This window comes from Nyctereutes procyonoides, unplaced genomic scaffold, assembly GCF_905146905.1.
Source record: "Nyctereutes procyonoides isolate TBG_1078 unplaced genomic scaffold, NYPRO_anot_genome, whole genome shotgun sequence".
In the NCBI taxonomy this organism is placed as follows: domain Eukaryota; kingdom Metazoa; phylum Chordata; class Mammalia; order Carnivora; family Canidae; genus Nyctereutes; species Nyctereutes procyonoides.
The window spans coordinates 31,219,161-31,238,851 of NW_026575140.1; the positions used below are offsets into that span (position 1 = coordinate 31,219,161).

At 61.0% G+C, this 19,691-nt stretch overlaps 2 protein-coding genes across 2 annotated transcripts; one reads left to right on the forward strand and one right to left on the reverse strand.

Moving 5' to 3' along the window:
* The first annotated feature begins 2,536 nt into the window (after nucleotides 1–2,536).
* Nucleotides 2,537–13,498, forward strand: LRRC47 (leucine rich repeat containing 47). The gene is given in 8 exon segments (XM_055306632.1): nucleotides 2,537–3,170; nucleotides 8,183–8,452; nucleotides 8,454–8,642; nucleotides 9,652–9,768; nucleotides 10,366–10,481; nucleotides 11,043–11,145; nucleotides 11,482–11,571; nucleotides 11,701–13,498. Coding segments are annotated over 8 exon segments (1,761 nt in total). The 5' UTR covers nucleotides 2,537–2,543; the 3' UTR covers nucleotides 11,950–13,498.
* Nucleotides 13,499–15,452: 1,954 nt separating this feature from the next.
* On the reverse strand, nucleotides 15,453–18,552 carry SMIM1 (small integral membrane protein 1 (Vel blood group)). Its single transcript, XM_055306296.1, has 4 exons — nucleotides 18,442–18,552; nucleotides 18,106–18,239; nucleotides 16,449–16,568; nucleotides 15,453–16,230 (listed from the first exon to the last, which is right to left on the reverse strand). Exons 3-4 carry the CDS (start codon nucleotides 16,556–16,558, stop codon nucleotides 16,104–16,106), a joined length of 237 nt encoding a protein of 78 aa, XP_055162271.1. The 5' UTR covers nucleotides 16,559–16,568; nucleotides 18,106–18,239; nucleotides 18,442–18,552; the 3' UTR covers nucleotides 15,453–16,103.
* Nucleotides 18,553–19,691: the final 1,139 nt, after the last annotated feature.

Sequence of the window (19,691 nt, forward strand, 5' to 3'; positions counted from 1 at the left end):
ACACTTTCTGAACTAGTGCAGGTCACCTTGTTAGATTAGCAATGCTAATTCAGTGCATAGTTTGAATTTTCAGGATTTTAAAACTAACTAAACAGCAGTAAAACCACTGAAATGATCCAGGCTCCTTCTGCAGCTCTCACTGATTTGGCATTGTCTTTCCTCATGGTCGCAAGATGGCTGCTGCAGCACCAAGCATTACATCCTACACTCCAGTGTGCTATGCCAAAACAAAGGTAGATAGGAGATAAAGGGCTTTCTCCTCCCATGCCTCTCTTTCCTCAGGGAAAATTTCCCAGAAGCCCCCAGCAGACATCCACTTCTATCTGATGGACCAGGTTGAAGTCACAGCCTATCCTTAGAAACACTGTTGGCAAAAAGGGTTTCCAGGGCCAACTCTGACCCTTCCCTTGGGGCAGGTCAGACACACCCAAAAAAAGCCTTCTGGGAGCAGCCCCTGCAGAGCTCAGCCAGGATGGGAAGTGCTGAGGATGCCAGAAAGTGGAGATGCTCCAGTTGACGAGGCAGCTTGAGAGGATTCAAGTCTGACTTCCTTCCAGCCCTAAGCCTGTGACTCTAAAGAATTTTCCCTCAAAGCCGATGGAAGCTTCTAGAACAGATTCACGCTTAGTTGCCTCCTCCTTGTTCTCGCCATGTGAGTGGGAGGCAGGACACACCCCACTGAGTGCAAGCTGGGTGGCAGTCTTCCTTGACCCAGGTACATGAGGGGATGTGACCCACCTAGGCCACATGATGGACATCAAGGTTGTCTCCAGTGTTGGCTACTATAAAACTACTAATACTCTCACAGCCCATCAAGACGGAAGAGATGTTGGACTCGTCCCCAAAAATCTATATGAGAAAAGCAGCAAGAGGACACAGATCCCACATATGTGTATAGGACCCTCCGAGAAATCTCTGCGGATGCTGAAGGCTGTTCGGCATTCAGGTGTGTGGCTCCAGCAGGTCACCGAGGGCAGCTGCAGCCAGCTCAGAAAGGACAGCAGGAGGAAGGCCCCTGCAGTGCCCTGGGGGCATAGGTGTCACCAGCCCCTCGCAGGGGGAGTGATCACCATGGCAACCTAGAGGCCAATCCATTGGGGTGGTGCTGGTGGGGGGGGGGGCTGTCCCTGAGGCCCAAGGACCCTGCTGGAAAGACGGGGCAGATTCCCAATCTACTCCTAACAGCAGACAGTCACGATCCACAGCTGCCTCCCCGACCTGGGTGAACCCACAGGCCCGAGTGGAAGGAAAGCAGCCAGCCACTGAGGAGCCTCCTCTACTATGAGCAGAACCCACCAGAACCAATCTGTGAACTTACCTATGACGCGTGCACACTTTTCTGGGTGTATATCACGCTTCAAAGTTCCAAAATTTCGGGCAGCCCCGGTGGCGCAGCGGTTTAGCGCCACCTGCAGCCCAGGGCGTGACCCTGGAGACCCGGGATCGAGTCCCACGTCGGGCTCCCTGCGTGGAGGCTGCTCCTCCCTCTGCCTGTGTCTCTGCCTCTCTCTGTGTTTGTCTCATGAATACATAATTGAAGCTTTAAAAGAAAAAAAAAGAAAACAGGGGCAGAGAGGGGTGGGGGCCCTGACCCTGGAGAACGGACCCATCCCAAGCGCGGGACCTGGGACCCCCTGGGACCTCGGGGCACCACAGAGATCTGTGCACGACACAGTCACCCTGGTGCCAGTGCAAACCAGGACATGCAATCCCAGACCTCAGGGGGTGACGGGTAGGTGGCCTGGCTGGGGAGGGGTGCGAGCTGGGGCAGGGGGAGAGGATGGGAGCCACCAGTGCTTGGGGTCGAAAGTGGGGCAGGGGTGGGGTGGGGTGGGGTGGTGGCCGCGCGGCTCAGGCTAGGCTGGAGTGTGGTGGGGTCGTAGCTTTGGAGCGTAGCTGAGGTTTGCTGGGGTGAGGTCTAGAGCACGGGACCAAGGGAGAATTCTGAGGCGTCCTTGGTGTGAAACGCTGGTTTGATTAAAGGACGGGACAAGAGCCCTGGGCAGGAAGAGCAGCTGCCCGGCCGACTGTACCCCGCGAGCTGGGGGAGGTAAGGGAGGCTTCAGGGCGTCCGCACACCCTAGAGGCCGGGAGAGGCCGGAGGCGCGGCCAGGAAGGCGTGAGTAGAGGCGGTTGGGCGCTCCCCGAGCAAAGCCACACACGCCCCACCCCGGGCGGGGTCAGCTGTGCAGCGTCCGCGGTCCTGCTCCCGGGAGGGGGCGTCACCACTCGGGGTCCGAGCGGGTGGGGGTGGGGGTGGGGCGCCCATCACTGCTGGGGTCCGGGGGGGCTGGCGGTGGTGACGGCCAGCGGGCGGGGGGGGGGGGCGACCATCGCCGCGCGGCCCTGGCTGGGTCCGGCCGCCGCCCCGCTGCGATACCCCGCCGGGCCGCGCCCCCGAGGCCCGCAGCCGCCCTTCCTCCCTACGAAGCGCCTCCCCGCCGCCCCCCTCCTGGCCGGGTCCCCGCGAGGTCGCCGCTTCCGGCCCAGGCCGGAAGTGACGCGCCGTGCCCCGGAAGCGGTCCCGCAGCGGCGGCGGCGCGATGATGGCGGCGGCGGCGGCGGCCCCCGCGCCCGAGGCCTGGCCGGAGCTGGAGCTGGCGGAGCGCGAGCGGCGGCGGGAGCTGTTGCTGACGGGGCCGGGGCTGGAGCAGCGGGTGCGCGAGGCGGGCGGGCGGCTGCCGCCGCGGCTCTTCACGCTGCCGCTGCTGCACTACCTGGAGGTGAGCGGCTGCGGGAGCCTGCGGGAGCCGGGCCCGGGGCTGGCGCAGGGCCTCCCGCAGCTGCACAGCCTCGTGCTGCGGCGCAACGCGCTGGGGCCCGGCCTGAGCCCCGAGCTCGGCCCGCTGCCCGCGCTGCGCGTGCTCGACCTGTCGGGCAACGCGCTGGAGGCGCTGCCGCCGGGCCAGGGCCTGGGCCCCGCCGAGCCGCCGGGGCTCCCGCAGCTGCAGAGCCTCAACCTCAGCGGCAACCGGCTGCGCGAGCTGCCCGCCGACCTGCCGCGCTGCGCCCCGCGCCTGCAGACGCTCAACCTCACGGGCAACCGCCTCGACTCCTTCCCCGCCGCGCTCTTCCGGCCCGGGGCGCTGCCGCTGCTTAGCGAACTGGCGGCCGCCGACAACTGCCTGCGGGAGCTCAGCCCCGACGTCGCGCACCTGACCTCGCTCAAGGTCGGCGGGGGCCGCGGGCGGGCCGGCGGGGGGTCGGCGGGGGGTCGGCGGGGGCGGGGCGGCCCCGGGGCGGAGAGGCGCCGCGGCGGGGGGGGGGCAGCCGTCCGCCCCCGCCACCCCGACGGCCGCCTCACCGAGGCTGGAAGCGGCTGCCCAGAGTCGTCAACAAATGCTTCGCGTCTGTCTCTAGACCCCACTGTGCGGGAGCCGCCTGCTTACTCTCCCCAGGTCCCCAGCGGGATGCTCTGCGGGGGCAGGTGCCCACTGAGTCCGAGTAGGAGTGGGGAGGATGGGAATCGGCGGCCACGACCCACTCCCCGTCCCACACCCCGTCCGGGGGCGCCGCCTGCCCACCACTGTCTCCCCTGCGTCCTCCCATTTCATCCTTAAAAAGGCAGACTCGTATTGCTTCTTCCTCCTACTTTTCAACCTTTTTATTGCAGACTCTTTAAGCAATAAAATGTGTGGACGCTTGAGGAACTGTTGTATTTCCAGCAGAAATTACGCTAAAGATATAGTCAACCGATCTTACAAATACATGTGTGTACAGACGTAGGTGTGCAAGCAGCTGCGTGCGTGGATGCGCATGCGTGTGTGTGTCCGTAGTTACAAGGAGTGGACGAGGCCGCTCAGCAGACTGACGCCTGCTTGGTGGCAGGACGGGGCTGTCGGGGTGACTGCCGGGGCACTGGGGTCACCGGGGCCTGAGGCCTTCCTTTGTGGCTGAGGTGCGACACCTTGTACAGACAGCGCAGCACTGTTGACCCCGTCTTCAGGTGTGTCGGACCTCTTGGCTTTCCAGAAGACCGATGCACCAGATACACGGCTCAGTACAGGTCTTGAGAGTGCAGACTCAGTTCTTCTCTTCAGATCTAGAATGTTTAAGTTTTGTTTTACATGTTCTGCACCACGTGTGCAGCACGCAACACGTGTAAAGGCATGGGTGACATGGCCTCCCTTGTGTCCCGACACCATCGTTCGGGAAATGTCTCCTCTGCGACCTCCCTCACCTTCTCCGTCCTGGCTGCCAGCTCCAGGCTTCCATCAGATCTCTTCCACGTGAAGAGGCCTGTCTGTGTTGCGCAGAGTGTGGTGCCAGACCTACTTGGAATCCCTTTTGGATTTAGGTGTCCTCAGGGGGCCTTTCTAAAATGATGCCCCTGTGAGGAGCAGTAGGTACTAGAACCGTGCGAGCAGCGTTGCTACACACGTGCTGGGGCTTTGTGTCCTGCCTGGTGCTGTGGGGAGGCAGCTGGTGTGGGGAAAATGAGCGCCAAGGTAGAAGCACAGGTTTCCTCTGTTCCGTGGCAGGACTGCCGGTGTCCTTGGCCATGGGAGACTTGTGGGGACGGCCACAGTGCCATGAACAGGGAGCTGGTGGCACTGAGAGGGCCAACTGTGACTATAGGACCATGTCCGACATCTTGTGGCTGAAAACAGCAACAGTTGTCTGTGGCTGACGGTTCTCCACCCCGGGCTGGCCCAGCTGAGCCCTCACTGTGCTTGCCCGGTCATGAGTGAGCATTCAGCTGGCGGTGAGCTTGGGTTGGGTTCAGCTGGAACGTTGTGATGGCTGCTCTCTCCAGGACATGCTGGCACCTCTCTCTGCCCAGCAGGCTGATCCACTTCTTTACATGGCAGCTCAGGGCTCCTGAGAGCTCGACTGCCGGAGGACTCCTCAAGGGGAAGGCTTGGAACTAGCACCCCGCTAATTAAATGAGTGAAGCCCGGTCCACATTCTTGCGGAGGCTTCACGCAGGTGTGGTTCCCCGGGAGCGGGAGCCACCTGAGTAGCAGCACACAGGCCTCTGCTTGTCCCCCCCTCACTTCCCGAGCAAGGAGACAGGTGCCCCAGTGTGCCCTCCCCCAAGAATCTGCCCCAGGCGGTGGCCCCAGACCCTGCCACCGTGAAGGCCTGACCCTCTCCCCTCTCTGGCCACAGGTGACACAGGACTAGGAGACGGCTGTGTACTCTCCAAGCTGAACCTCACCAACTGGTTAACTGCCTGCCCTGAGCCCGGTTCCGGAGTTTTCCTGGTGTCTGGGCCTTCAGCTTAGCTCCCCACAGGAGACCTCGGAGCATTTAGAAGGGTTTCTCCCCGGGGGCCGTGTCCTTCCATTGGGTTTCTGTCACCTGTGGGGCTCAGCTGCCAAGGCCGTGGTACACCACGTCACTCCTGCCTGTCACAGGTGACTGACTGGGCTCTGTCCAGCCATCTGGGGCTGACAGATATCCCCAGGGTCTCCTCTCACCCCTGCTGGTCCCTGCACCCATTTGGCTATCCGTGCCACTCATGGGTGAGAGTTCCCTGTGGTCAGGCTTCACAGAGACTTTATACTTCAAATGCAACACCTCTGTCCAGCACCCAAAAACACTGAAGTTTAGAAGCCCTTCTTCCGTCTTCGTGTCTTCCTCAGTGGCTGCAGAGGCAGCAGGCCACTTGGTGCCTGGGTGGGGGTCTGGGTCCCCTCGGGCCCTGCACCCCCACCGGAATAAAGATAGTCCTAGCACAGCCTGGAGGTGGCGTGTTTGTCTCAGATTCACAAGGCCAGGGTTGTAGGACCCCTTCCGCGGCAGCGTGGCCCTGCAGCAGTGATGGCTGATGGTCCAGTCCAGGTCACAGATGTTCATGCGACCTGCAGGAAGGGAGTAAATGGGTGTCTACATGTGTCGGTTCTGGGTGACGGGTTCTGGGGCGCCCTTCCATGTGCAGTTACCCTTCAGGGGTTGGCAGACAAAATCCAAACCCAGCCTTGTGGTCAGAGACCTGCCCTCCTGCATGAGTGCAGCTCCTCAGTGACGTTGCCTGTTATCTCAGGGCCTCTCCTGAGGCTCCTCTGTTCGTTAGCATTCCTCTTCTAGACAGAAACCCAACTGAGTCTGCTGTTCTGGGTGCACAGTGCCAACCAACCATAGGTTTGTACAGGAGCAGCGCATACCCTGATCTGCAGGTGACCACGTTTTTATAGGACCCCCAACTTCTAGAACTCCAATCTGCTACCACCTCCTTACTGCTCTGAAATGTCCATAATTTGCTCATTGTTGCCCCTAAAAGAAGCCTCTGCTCCCAGGATGCTTGCGCTGTCAGCCACTGTGGTTGGGGTGGGCAGCCGGTCAGGCACAGTCCCCAGCTGCCTCCTTCCAGCCTCCTCCTTCCTGGTTCTTCCTCTGCTCCCTGCACATTGCATCCACCTGGCCTGCCTGTTTCGTGCAGCAGTGAGGGCTACCTCAGTGTGGAGTTCTCAAGCCTCCAAGGTCCTTTGGTCAATGTGGCAGACCAAAGCTGGTGTGTGCAGGCGTGGCTCCATACAGGCTACCCCAAACCTGACCTCAAAACACCAGCTGCTGGCTGTTATTCACAAGCCTCCAGATGGTGGGGACCTGGAAGGGCCATGATAACACTCCACCTACCCCATCCTCCCAATCCCGCTTGAGTGGAAAGGCCCGGTGAGGCACGAGATGGCCATAGCCCCTTAGGCCGCTCGGTCCCCCGAGGTAACTGAGACAGAAGGCCAGGTCTGGCTTACTTGCTTCTCTTCTTTGTCCCGGGTCCCGAGTGCGAGAAGGAAGCCTGTTCTAGTTGCTCCCTCCCTCCCGAGGCTCTGGCGTAGCCTTTGGAGGCTCCTCAGTGACACCCCTTCTGCGTTCTGGTTGCCCAGCTTCTCAGCAGCCTGGCTCCTTGAGCCACAGGATAGCTTCACTCATGACTGGGGTCTGACTGGTGTCCTCTCTAGCAGCCAAAGCACACGGTGTCTTCTGGATCATCAGAGCCCCTCCCCTCTTCCCAGAAGTTTGTGATAAAATCCATCACCCGTTTTGTTGGGGCCGTTACATCCCAGTCAGGACCAGGCCTGGTCACCAGCCTAGCCCACCAAATGTGAACGCTGGACCTGTGTGTGTGTTGGGGGGCGGGGGGTGCCAACTGGTGTTGCATTGACCAGGTATCATTCACACAGGCCCCCTCTGCTCCAGAGCTCTCCCCGAGCCACTGCCCCTTGCTCCCATTTTCCAAACACCACTGCCCTGTGCTCATTCCAGCTAACCAGATAACAGGCTTTCTTCTAGGCTGCCATACTGAAGCTCTAAGATCTATCTGGTCTTAGCTGTGCCCAGCAAAGCCAGTCCAGAGTTTCCCACTGGCCCAGCAGGAGAACGAGAAAGAGGCCCAGTGCTGTCTGGGCCAAGACTGCTACTAGCATGGTTGTGCTGGGAAGACAGGAGGCAGAGCCTGACCTCTTCGGGCGGGGGGGTGGGGGGGGTGGCTGTCCTCTTCAGCACAGCTCCAAAAGGGGAAGCAGAAGACCTGCCCCAGACCCACCTCCTGTCCTGCCCAGCCCTGGAAGAGGTGACCCCACAAAGTGGCTGTTTGGATGATTTCCATCAATCATCTCAGCGATACTAATGCCAGCCATGCCCTTTTTTCAAAGCCCCCATCCTGACGGCAGGTTCTTTTGCATGAGCCATAGGGTTTCATCTGCCTCTTTATGGTGCAGGCAGCAGAGGCACTACGCCCTCTCCTGGGTCAGGAGGATCAAGCATCCAGGCCAGCGTCACAGCCAGTTTGCCAGTTTGCGTGCAGATGGAGTTGAGTGCTGTGCATTCTGCTGCTGCGGCTTCATATTTCAATATGACTTGTTACCCACCCTGTGTTCTTTGTTTTTAGTTCATTTAGTTAAAAAAAAAAAAATCTCAGCATCATCTTGTGGGGAACTTGTTTCTCATCTCAAGTACTTATCTGTTCATAACTACACATTCCCCTTGTCCTGTGCTCCTTCCTCTGTCACCTTTGTCTGTTGGGATAGTTGTCACCACAAGGAAACTTGCAGGGAGCAGAAAGAGGAAGACTAGTGTTCCGTGGGGGATTGTTGGCAGCCATTGCCCTTGGGTGCAGGGTCGTGGTAGTGGGGGGTCAGTCTGCTCGCAGAGCTGGGGACAGCTCGGGTGGGGTGGAGTGGGGTGGGGCTGCACAACCCACAGCTGTGTGACCATAGGCCCTCTGTCTCCCTCCCAGACGCTGGACCTCTCCAACAACCAGCTCAGCGAGGTCCCGGCAGAGCTGGCTGACTGCCCCAAGCTCAAGGAAGTCAACTTCCGGGGAAACAAGCTGACAGACCGGCGGCTGGAGAAGATGGTGCACGGCTGCCAGACCAAGTCCATCCTGGAGTACCTGCGCAGCGGAGGCCGGGGTGGCGGGCGGGGCAAGGGCAGGGCAGACGGTCCTGAGAAGGAAGAGGCCCGCAGGAGGCGGCGCGAGAGGCGGAGGAGGGAGAGTGGTGAGGGCTGAGGAGGAGGAGGTGGGCAGCACCAGCAGGCTGCTGCTCCGCGTCCTGCATGTGTCTGAGAACCCCACCCCGCTGACCGTGCATGTCAACGCCGCAGTCAAGGATGTCCGGCCATTCATTGTGGGGGCTGTCGTGAGAGGCATGGACCTGCAGGCTGGGAATGCGCTCAGACGGTTCCTCACATCCCAGGTGGGTGTTCGCGGCCCAGGGCGGGGGGGGGGGCGGGGTGAGCAGAGTGAGGGACCGCTGGTTCACTGTCCCACTGCCCACCGCCCCTCCACACCTGGGATGTGGGAGGCCGAGCAGGACCTGGCTCCAGTGCAGGTGTGGGTGGTGCCAGCGGCACGTGTACCCAGTGCAGGTGAGACCTGGGCCTCAGTCCCGGGGCTGCCCATGGGGGTGGGCACCCCTGCAGTCCTGCCTTGTTTCTGAGGTCAGCTTTGTTCCACGAGAGACCAGTGTTTCCCAAGTTGCTGACGTCTTGGGGCATTTTCTGGTTTCCGTAATGAATTAGTTTCTGACAAGGCAGTATTAACATTGCCAGCTCCTGCCAGCTGCTGTCCTGTGACTTCAGTTTCTTGTGGATCTTAGTTCAACGAATCTGGATTCATTTTTCTGTGCAGTCTGCCCGCCTTTTTTTTCTTTTTTTTAAGATTTTATTTATTCATGAGAGAGGCAGAGAGAGAGGCAGAGACACAGGCAGAGGGAGAAGCAGGCTCCATGCAAGGAGCCCGACATGGGACTCGATCCAGGGTCTCCAGGGTCACACCCTGGGCTGAAGGCGGCGCTAAATTGCTGAGCCACAGGGACTGCCCAGTCTGTCCGCTTTTAAAGTAGAAGCCACATCGTTGATGTTTAAAAACCCACCAGTGTGCCCCTGTGGGGACAACGCTGCTTCAGGAAGCAAAGCGCACTCCCAGCCAGGAGTGCTGAACACACTCAAACGTCAGTGTTTTTGAAGAAAAACATGCAGGGGAGATTTTTCTTTTTAAGTCCTGCTTTTGTTTATTCGGTCATAAATTTTAGTTCAGGAAGGGTTCTTTGAAGTCTCAGATCCTCTGTTAGAGAAAGAAATTCTGTCCCTGAACAGATAAGAGAGTTTTCCAGTGGCAGTTCCACAAGATGCATTTTGGGGTGGGGAGGTCGAGGGGGCAGGGTGCGGTGCTTGGGCATGAGCTCCCCAGGTCTCACGTTGCAGACAAAGCTCCACGAGGACATCTGTGAGAAGAGAACAGCGGCCACCATCGCAACCCACGACCTCCGGGCCGTGCGTGGGCCCCTGGTCTACACCGCCCGCCCGCCGCAAGACCTCAAGGTGATGCCGCATACCCCTCCCTCCGTTCGTACCTGTTCTTTTTGCATTCTTCAGCAATGTGCACATGCTGGGGTTGGTGCGCGCTCTCTGAGGCAGCATCTGATGCTGTCCCTGGCAAGAACATCAGGCCAAAAGCCGGTTGTATTCACGGTTCATTTGAAAGTAAATTCGTCAGAGAAGGTGATGATTTGGAAGTGGTTTTCTTCATTTGCTCCCGTTTCACCAAACACTGGTTTATGTCCCAATTGCAAAACCCCTCACTGGAGTTGACGAGCCTGGTTTGTCGAAGTCCCGCCACGGTCTGTTACTCCCTGTGGCCATCGTGTGGAATGCCTGGCTTGACCAGCACTAGCTGCTGGGCCGTCCGGGGGCCACAGGCCTGGGAGCCACCGTTGCCCATGGCGGGTTGAAGATTAGTCAGTTCCCAGAGGACTGGTGTGTGTGGCAGTCAGGACCCTGAGGGGCCTCTGGGGGCCTCATGTGCTCATACCACTGTCACAGGGATTGGGTGGGACACCATGTTGGTGGCCAGATGAGCAGTGGACCAGCATGTCCTGGCTGCAGCCCTAACGGAAACTTGTTTCCATCACCCCCTAGATTGTCCCCTTGGGGCGCAAAGAAGTCAAGGCCAAGGACCTGGTGCGGCAGTTGCAGCTAGAGGCTGAGGAGCATAGGAAGCAGAAGAAAAGACAGAACGTCTCAGGCCTCCACAGGTTGGGGGCCTCCTCTCTGGCTGCTGCACTCACCCCACGGCGGGAGGCCTGCCTACCAGCCTCCGTTTACCCACCGGCTGCCATAACTTGAAAACATTTCCCTATGAGTGTTTGAAACATCTCCCAGACTTCATTCCCTATGCTGTCAGGGAGTCTCAGGTGGAATAAAAGGAACTGAGCCACACGGGCTTTGCTCTTGGTGGAGCCGGGGCTCAGAAACTGCTTTGGGGAGAACAGGCTTTCTTAGGCACATAGGCCCTTGATCAGGAGGGACAGTCATCCCTCTGCCCACACCATGTGCACAGGGAGAGGGCGGGGGGGCGGGCAGTGTGGTCACCCTGATGACAGGAAAGCCGTCAGGGCCACAGCGTTTTGTCCCCATCACCAGCGGCTCAGGTGGGGTTCAGGTGCCCTGCCACGCTGCCAGGCCCACATAAGCACAGGCTTTAGTACATCTTCTTGCCGAGCTCATGGACATGCCCTGATCTTCCACTCATTTGTCCTGTTAACCCATAGGCCTATCTTCCCATAGTTAGGCCTCTCCTGTTTCTTCCCGCACAGGTATCTGCACTTACTGGATGGGAAGGAGAATTACCCCTGCCTCGTGGATGCTGATGGTGACGTGATTTCTTTCCCACCGATAACCAACAGCGAGAAGACAAAGGTAGGGCAGAGCCTATGCATGTCCCTGTGTCTGGGGCTGTTCCACCTGCTGAGTGAACACAGCATCTACCCCATTATGACATACATACATCTTGTCCGCATGCCTGAGGTGCGGTCCCCGAGCCCTTGTGGCTCACAGGCTCCCAGTCTCCGGAGTTCCTGTTCCTGTCATATGCGGTGCTGTACCGTGTGTCACTGCATGTGCATTCCAGCCTCTGCCTCAGTTGGGGAAGGGGACAGTCTTGGTTTGCAGGGTACCGTTTTATAGGTTTCTCCTCAGAACACTTGTTGATGTTTTCAGTAATTTTATTCTTCTCTGAAACCCTCTTTCTTTAAGATTAAGAAAACAACTTCTGATCTGTTTTTGGAAGTAACAAGTGCTACAAGTCTACAGACCTGTAAAGAGATAATGGATGCCCTCGTGCTGGTGAGTCAGCCTCTACCTCTCGCCCAGTCAGTGCTCCGGCCATGCGGGACGGACACGCCCCCCTGCTGCCCCTTGCAGGCTGCCTTTGTCTTCCCCAGTTGCCCCTAAAACCATATTGTTCATTTGCAGAAAATGGCAGAAATCAACAAGTACACTCTAGAAAATAAAGAGGACGGATCCCTTTCAGATCCTGAAGCTGATGCAGTTTCTGGACCACCTCTGGGTCCCAGCACAAGCCCAAGTGCCGAAAAGGACGGCAGTGCCCCGCTGGTGGTGGAGCAGGTCCGGGTGCTGGATGAGGACGGGCACCTGAGAGTGGTGTACCCCTCCAAGACGGACTTGGGCTGTGCTGCTCCCCACATGACCGTGATCCGCTGAGCCCCAGGCAGCATGTCCGCCACTGCCACGCGTGTCCTCAGCTGTGCCTCTTGTGGTGACATCAAGTTACGCATCACATTTTCACCCCGGTGGTTCTCAAGGTGCACGCGTTGGCTCTTTGATCGTCCAGACAGTTCTCTCCCGTTGCAGTGACACCACATTATCCTGGGCTTGAATCATTTTCCCTTTCCAGCACCAAATTGATTACTAACGCTTTACGAAATTATTCAAATACCGGAATTAACTGTTCAAAACGTTCTGAGATGATGTGGATATAGCAAATACCTTTATTCAGGGGAAAAAACACTAATTGGCTTGGATAGTCAGCTGTACCCTGGGAAGCTAAAGAACACACATTTCGCTGAGCTATACCATTACTTTTCTACAATACGGCATCTTTTAAAACCACACCACACCAGTGGTACAGCCTACAGATGTGGAGTGATGTCATGTTCCTACCTTGCCGCAAATCGTCATCTTTTTATGAAAAGAATATTTTTTAGGTGACTTTAAAATTGGTGGAAGCATTTTTTTTTCCTTAATATTACGGTTGGATATGTTAGGGGTAGAGCCACAGCATCCCCTCCTTGGGCCCCAGGGGAGGAGCAGGGCTGTGCTCGTGTACACTGGCACCGTGGGGAGGAGCAGACAGCAGAACACGCAGCTCAGGCCAAGCCCATGGTTCCCTGTTGCAGAACGGGCTTCCACGCACAAGCCAGACTGTTCTGTCAGCATCTGGCTAAAGGACAGATGGGCAGGGGCTGTGGGAGGCCAAGTTTGGAGCTGGCGACCACAAAGCGGGTGCCAGGTGAACGGTTCTTGAGCATTTTGTGTTTTAGGTTACTTCCGGTTTTGAATGTCTCGGACAAGCTGTGTGTATCCGTCTGTGTGAGTCTGCACGTGCTTGCATACAGGCACCGGCCAGCCAGCCACTCAGGTGGTTTTTACGGACTCACAGACTTTTTATTTAATGTCTCCGTCTTTGTCACCTTCTGTGACCTGCGAAAGTCAGGCTGTGTGTTCTGTGGATTTGGGGAGCATTTGCAAGCGGCCACTGAACCCACGCTTTTAGCCACTGAAACCAGACATATGGGGGCTCACTGACAAAGGCACATGGTTCTCCCAGAGCTCAGCCAACCCGCTCTGTAGGACACTGCACGGCTGCCTTGAGACCCCAACCTCGCTCTCTGGACATCCCCAGGCCTTCCCCTCTGTCCCTGAAGGTGGTGGCTGGGCTGAAGTACGTGAACCAGATGGTGGCTTTTCCTCGTTCTGTTAACCACAACCCTACTGAACATCTGGCTGGTGCCTCTGGCTTGTCCTCTCATGAGCCCCGGGCACTCGGTGCTGACTGCTGTGGGTGCTGTGGCTGGAGCCCTGTAGCCAGACGGCTCAACCCTGTGTTGAACCCTGTGTGCGGTGCACAGATGTGTTGAACTTACCTTGGGAAACCAGACATCCTTGGTCTCTGCTGCCAGCCATCCCTTTGATAAACCCTGACATTCTTGCCGGCCTGACCTTCTAATAAAAGTCATTTCATAAGAACATTTCCACTCCTCCCTGGTGAATCCCCTCCTGCCATTATTTCAGGGTAGTCTATGGGAAAACAAAGGACCTGAACGAACCCTCTTCCCAACCCAGATCTTGTCGGCAAAAAGCAAGAGGCACTGAACTATCACACAGGCTGGGCCCAGAGAGGCTGCAGGACCCTCCAGGCCTGGTGCGGGAGGTGGATCCCCTCCCAGAGACACCTGCCCCTAGCAGGTCTCATTCCTGAGTCTTCTGTGGGAAGGGAGGCTGCCCCACATCTCAGCAGGGTGCCGTCCCACTTCCTGGCCAGGGCCTGGGGGCCACATCTGGTGGAGGCAGCTCACAAGGAGGTGGTGTGTACCCCCAGGGCCTCTGCCCACAGCCTCCCCACACAGGCTGAGCTGCTGGCAGAGCCCACGGATGGGGACAAGGCACATCCACGACGACTGGGCTGGTGCAGCCAACTCCATCCGGACACTGGCTGGACATCGGCGCGCAGAACCTGAAGGCCAGACCCAGATCCCCTTGTCTGCTGTTCCCGTGGGACATGCTGTTCCCATGCTGTTCCTCCCTGCCCCAACCCAGGGAGGATGGGTGGGTGAGGGCCTGCAGGGATTACTGAGCAGTGCTGTACTGAGCCAAAGGGTCTCTGAGGACACCACATGCCCTCCTCAGGCTGGCTGCCCACCCCCCACCCCACCCCCCAGCTCCCCAGAGTACTCCTCCTGCAGGGGCCACACCTGCTCTCTGCCCGCCCCCAGCTCCCCAGGGTGCTCCTCCATGGGTCACACCTGCTGGCTGCCCCCCACCCACACTCCCCTGAGTGCTCCTCCTGCATGGGCCACACGTGCTGGCTGCACCAGCCCCCCTCTCCCTCTGCCTCTTCACCTTGCCTCCAGCCATTCCCATCTGACCTTCCATCAGTGGACTTACTCCATCCTGCCCAGGGGCTGCTCAGGGACTGTGACCCTGAAGCCCGCGAGGCATTCTGGAAGTCAGGGAGGCCAGAATAGCCTGAGAGAGAAGTGGTGTGCAGGCAGCAGCCAGGGGCCCTCTTTTCTGCACAGCGCCCTGACCCGGCTCTTGGCAGAGGCCGCACCCAGTCTTGATGAGGCCCAGGCCCTGCACCTCAGGAGTAGACGCCAACGTCCTAGAGTCCGTGGAGGCCCCCCACCCAGCACCCGCCCTGTGTTGGCTCCAGCAGGGCACCAAGCTAAGGCCGGCCACACGTGGGTCGGCCAGCACCCCTCCCTCCTGGAGGATGGCCACTCGGGGCTAGGAGGTAGGTCTTTTTGGAGACAGGCACTGAGGCCCAGAGACTAGGGCTAGCCGGGCCAAACCCTCTGCCAATGCCCCTTAACTGGCTTCCCTCGTCCCCACCCCACAGCAGACCCTAACCCAGGACAGGCCCACCAGGTGCCACTCCTGCCCCGTGGACAGAGCGAGGAATCACCTGGGTGGTGCAGCCCTCTCTACCGGGCAGGCCAGCCTTGTGGGGTCTCTCTCCTCCCCTGCCAGCTTGGCCTCTGATATGCAGGTCTGCCACATGACCTCCGATCCCAGGCCCCATGAGGACAGTGATTGTCCCTCAGCTCCTGCCCTCAGTCCTAGGGGAGAAAGCCCTCTGCTAAGTGTTTCTGGCAAGGGTCTACGGGGCCTGAGATGTGAGCTTGTGGTGGGTAGGTGGGGGTGTGCATGCGGCCCAGGAGGGCCTGCAGCCCTGAGCCCGGAGGCCCTGTCCAGGTCAGGGGAGACACGAACAGGTCCCACCACCTGCCAGTCCTCAGGCCTGCCCCCAGGGGCTCCCTTCCCACAAGAGGGCCCAGCCAGGCAGAAACACATTCCAAGGCGCAGAGCCAAGTGGGAGGGAGGACAGGCCCTTCCCAGCAGCCTCCCATGCCCGCCAACTGCCCCACCTTGGGCCTTGCACGGGGCAGGCACCTGGGGGCCCCGTGGAAGAGGCCTCACCCATCTTTCAATCAACAGACTTTTAATGGCTGCCTTGGCACACAGACTCCCTCAGGGCATAGTGGGGGACCAGCTGCCTCGAGGGGGCACCTCAGGAACAACCGTACCCCCCTTCACTGCAAGGAAGATGTGGTGGTGAGTCCCAGACAGGGCCAAGGTCCCACTCCCCACCCTGCCCAGGATGGGTGGACAGAGGGACACGCGCAACCTTTCCCCAGAGTCATCCTTGCAGGAGCCAGAGAGCCCAGAAAGGGTAGGGACCCAGCCAGGGCCACGCAGGGAGGACCCCCCACCTGGAGCTGCCAGGCCTGGGCCTTCTCAGCAGGGTCTCTAGGGGCCCTGAGTCCAGCCTGGAGTGTCCTGCAGCCCTGGCTCAGGCTGGCCCAAGTCTCCCGGCCATGTGTCCCCCCAGCTGGCTGCCTGTGCCAGGCATGTGCCCATGTGTCCCTGCGGTGGCCAGAGTGTGCTGTCTGCCCCTGGGGTCTCTATGTGTAGTCGGGGTTGAGTCTGTGTGTACAGAGAAGAGTCTTGTGTACACGAGGATCCATGTATATGAGGTTCTGTGTATACAAAGGGGGTTCTGGTGTACGGAGTGTCCGTCCAAGCCCACGTCCCCAAGCACAGGCAGCCAGCCCCGAGCGTGCGTGCCGGCGGCCTTATTTGCACTTGTGCACGTAGTAGCCGGTGATATAGCCCAGGATGAAGACGACCCAGAAGAGGGCCAGTCCGCCCAGCACCTTCATGCTGATACCCAGCTTGCCTGAGCACAGCTTCCGGGAGATCCTAGAGAGAGAACCGCCGGCACATGAGCCCCAGGTGGACCGGGGGCTAGGCTGGAGGGGAGCGGGGCCCAGGGCAGGTGGACCCAGAGGAGGGAAGACGCACAGAGGTGGCAGCCCCGGGTTTGCTGGGGGGACTGGGGTGGGGGGACCCGCAGCATGGAAACCGCCAGGAGGGACAAGGCGGTGGAGGGCTCCTCCCACGGATCTGGGGGCTCTCACCTCTCCCAGCTCGAGGCCTCCCCTGTGCTGGCCACAGCCGCCACATGGACTGCATCCCGGCTGCCGTCATCCCACCGGCTGTACTGGATGCCGCTGTCCTGGGGCTGCATGCTGCAGGAGCTACAGCGAGAGGCAGAAGGTGTGCTGCGGCACCCACGGGCAGGGACACTGAGGCAGGCGACCTGGCCCGGGTGGGCGGTTGGGGCTCCGCGTGGGGTTGCCTGGGGGTCGCAGCAGGGGCGGGATGGGTGCCACAGTGGGCTGGCTCCTCTCCTTGCATCTTCTACCTGGCTTACAGGGGACCAGGATGCCACATGGTCACGCCACTTGCCTCAGGTCACACTGGGAGAGGCAGAGCAGGAATTCCAACCTAGGGAGGCTGCGAGCCCGCCAGCCCTGCCCTCAGGAATGTGAGAGACTGCTTCCAGCTGGCCAGGACACAGACACCAGGGCACTGTGAGTCCCTGACCTGATAACTGACTTCCTTCCCTCCCATTCCTGACAGATAAGGCCCAGAGCTTCTCCAGAGGCTGGGACGGCAAGGGATGGGGCAGTGGCTGGTACGGCCTGTCTGGCTGGTCAGGGAGGCCTGGGGGAGGCAGCCCCTCCCCCCCAGGCCTGTAGGAGAAGCTGCAGCCTGCGGGCACCTGGGTCTGCTGGGAGTCCAGGGGTCTCTCATCTAGGGACCCCCTCCCACAGAATCGTGGAGAGGCTTAAAGGCGCGGCGGGCCACTAAACAGCAAGAGACCAATCCAGAAACTCATGAGACCTGGCAGTTCTTAAACTCCTGCCGTGCCCCCATGTCTGTCTCTTTCCCAATGTCAGGCCAAGGGAGGCAGGAAGGGAGCTTGGCTCAGAGCCACAAGGCCTGCCTGGCAGGTGGGAGCACCTGCTTTACAGCAGCCACTCAGGTCAGTGGCTGTGCACAGGCCCCAGGGAGGCCGAGCGTCCGCTGAGTGTGGGCTGTGCTTTCCCAGGTATCTGGGAGAGGGGCTCTGGGCCAACTCTGTTGGCTGTCTACCTAACATGCCCCTCTGCTGCCTGTGGGCACAATCCCCATCCTGTTCCAGGCTGCAATGTCCCACCCCGAGCAAGGCAAGCGTCACACCCTGGCCCCTGCCTTCCCATGTCAGCCCGGTGAGGGCAAAGTGCTGGGGTGTAGTAGGAGCTGGGGCTTTCTTCTTTTCACCAAAGAAATTGTAGCCACCTCTTTCTTCCTGCCCTGGTGCGATGGCGGGAACTGCAGCAGCCACCTTGCAACCGGGATATCCATGCAACACCTGCCCTCATGGTGTTACGTCTCTAAATCCACACCAATTACCCAGCCCTGGGCTTCTTGGTGAGAAGAGTCAGCCCCCCACCTGTTCAAGCTTGGGTTCCTGTCCCGCACGGCTGTAAGCATTCCTAACTGATGGAGACTAGCTTGTGGCTCTCAGGCCATCCTGGTTGGACAGAGCCACTGGAAACTGGGGAGGGGCCCAGCACTGAGCTCCTGAGGGCCTCACTCTCCAGGCCCCCACCGCAGGGTCACAGCCTGTAGCAGGAGCCGGGGCTGCGCTGCCCGGAGACACTCGCCAAGGTGGGGACCCTCGGGGGTGCCACTGCGTACCTTAGACTCCTCCGCCCCCATAGCACCGTCGGGGAGCCCACAACTTACAAAGGGAGAGTCCTGGCGTGGACGCCCAGACTCCAGCACCCAGGAAGGTGGTCAGGTGGTCAGAGCCTGGCCACTGTGTTTTGCCTCCTCCCAGGCCCCAGGTCAAGGTCCGAGGAGTGGCCGATGCCTCCAACCTGAAAAAAAAATGGCAAAGAAAAGGTGGGGAGGGGCGGCCCCGGAGGAGCTGGGTGTCTCCCCTCACCCCTCCGGCGGCCAGCAGGAGGCGAGCGGACAGCTCCCGCACGTGGCCGGGTCACCCCCCCGCCCCCGCCGGCCCCGCGGCTCCGCTCTCCCGGGCGGCGGCTCGCAGGGCAGGGAGGCCGCGGCCAGGCCCACCTCCTCCGTCCGCCCGCCCGAGGAGGCTGCCCCCGGCGCCAGTCCACCGGCCTCTGCCTGCCGCCCTCCGCGCAGCGCGGACGTGTCCCCGGCCGGGGGGGCGGGGCCTCCGGGCGAGGCGTCCTGGAGGGACCTCGGGGCGGGGCATCCAGGGGCGGGGCCTCGGAGGGGGCGGGGCCTCGGATCGGGGCGTCCTGGGGGGGCCTCGGGGCGGGGCATCCAGGGGCGGGGCCTCGGAGGGGGCGGGGCATTCGGGGGGCGGGGCGTCCTGGGGGACCTCGGGGCGGGGCATCCAGAGGCGGGGCCTCGGAGGGGGCGGGGCATTCGGGGGCGGGGCGTCCTGGGGGACCTCGGGGCGGGACATCCAGAGGCGGGGGCTCGGAGGGGGCGGGGCATTCGGGGGCGGGGCGTCCTGGGGGGACCTCGGGGCGGGGCATCCAGGGGCGGGGCCTCGGAGGGGGCGGGGCATTCGGGGGCGGGGCGTCCTGAGGGACCTCGGGGCGGGGCCTCGGAGGGGGCGGGGGCCTCGGGGCGGGGCGTCCTGGGGGGGACCTCGGGGCGGGGCATCCAGGGGCGGGGCCTCGGAGGGGGCGGGGCCCCGGGGCGGGGCGTCCTGGGGGACCTCGGGGCGGGGCATCCAGGGGCGGGGCCTCGGAGGGGGCGGTGCATCCAGGGGCGGGGCCTCGGGGGCGGGGCGGCCTGGGGGCGGGGCGGGGAGGCACCGGGCTCGCTGCAGCGCTGACCCCAGGCCCAGGTGTTCCGGAGGGCGCCGCCGGAGGGCGTGCGTGCTGCAGGGGACAGGGATGTAGGGGCTGCAGGGGGAGAGGGGCCCCCAGGGGAGGGCGACCTCAGAGGAGTGGGTCTGCAGGGGAGGGGGACACCAGGGCGAGGGACCGTAGAGGAAAGAGGGCCTCCGGGGCATCAGGGCCCTCGGGGGTCGCAGGGGTGAGGGGGCCAGGTCCACTCCTAGAGGGCGCAGGTGCCGGCCGGGCCCTGGAGCCTCGGGGCGCGCCTGGGTCTGAACAGAGAGGCCGAGGCGAGGTGGCCCAAGGGGGGCGCCCCTCGGGAGCTTGAGCGGAGTTCCTGGCTCAGCTCCTCCAGCGCCCTCCGTGGGGGGGTGGAGGTGCCGAGCGCGGCGCAGGAGAGTCCAGCTGCGCGCACAGGTGGAGGGTGGAGGGCGAAGTCAGGACGCCTTGACGGGTGCCTGCAATTCAGCCTGCGAGCTGCGGGACCGGGGTAGGCTGCGCAGA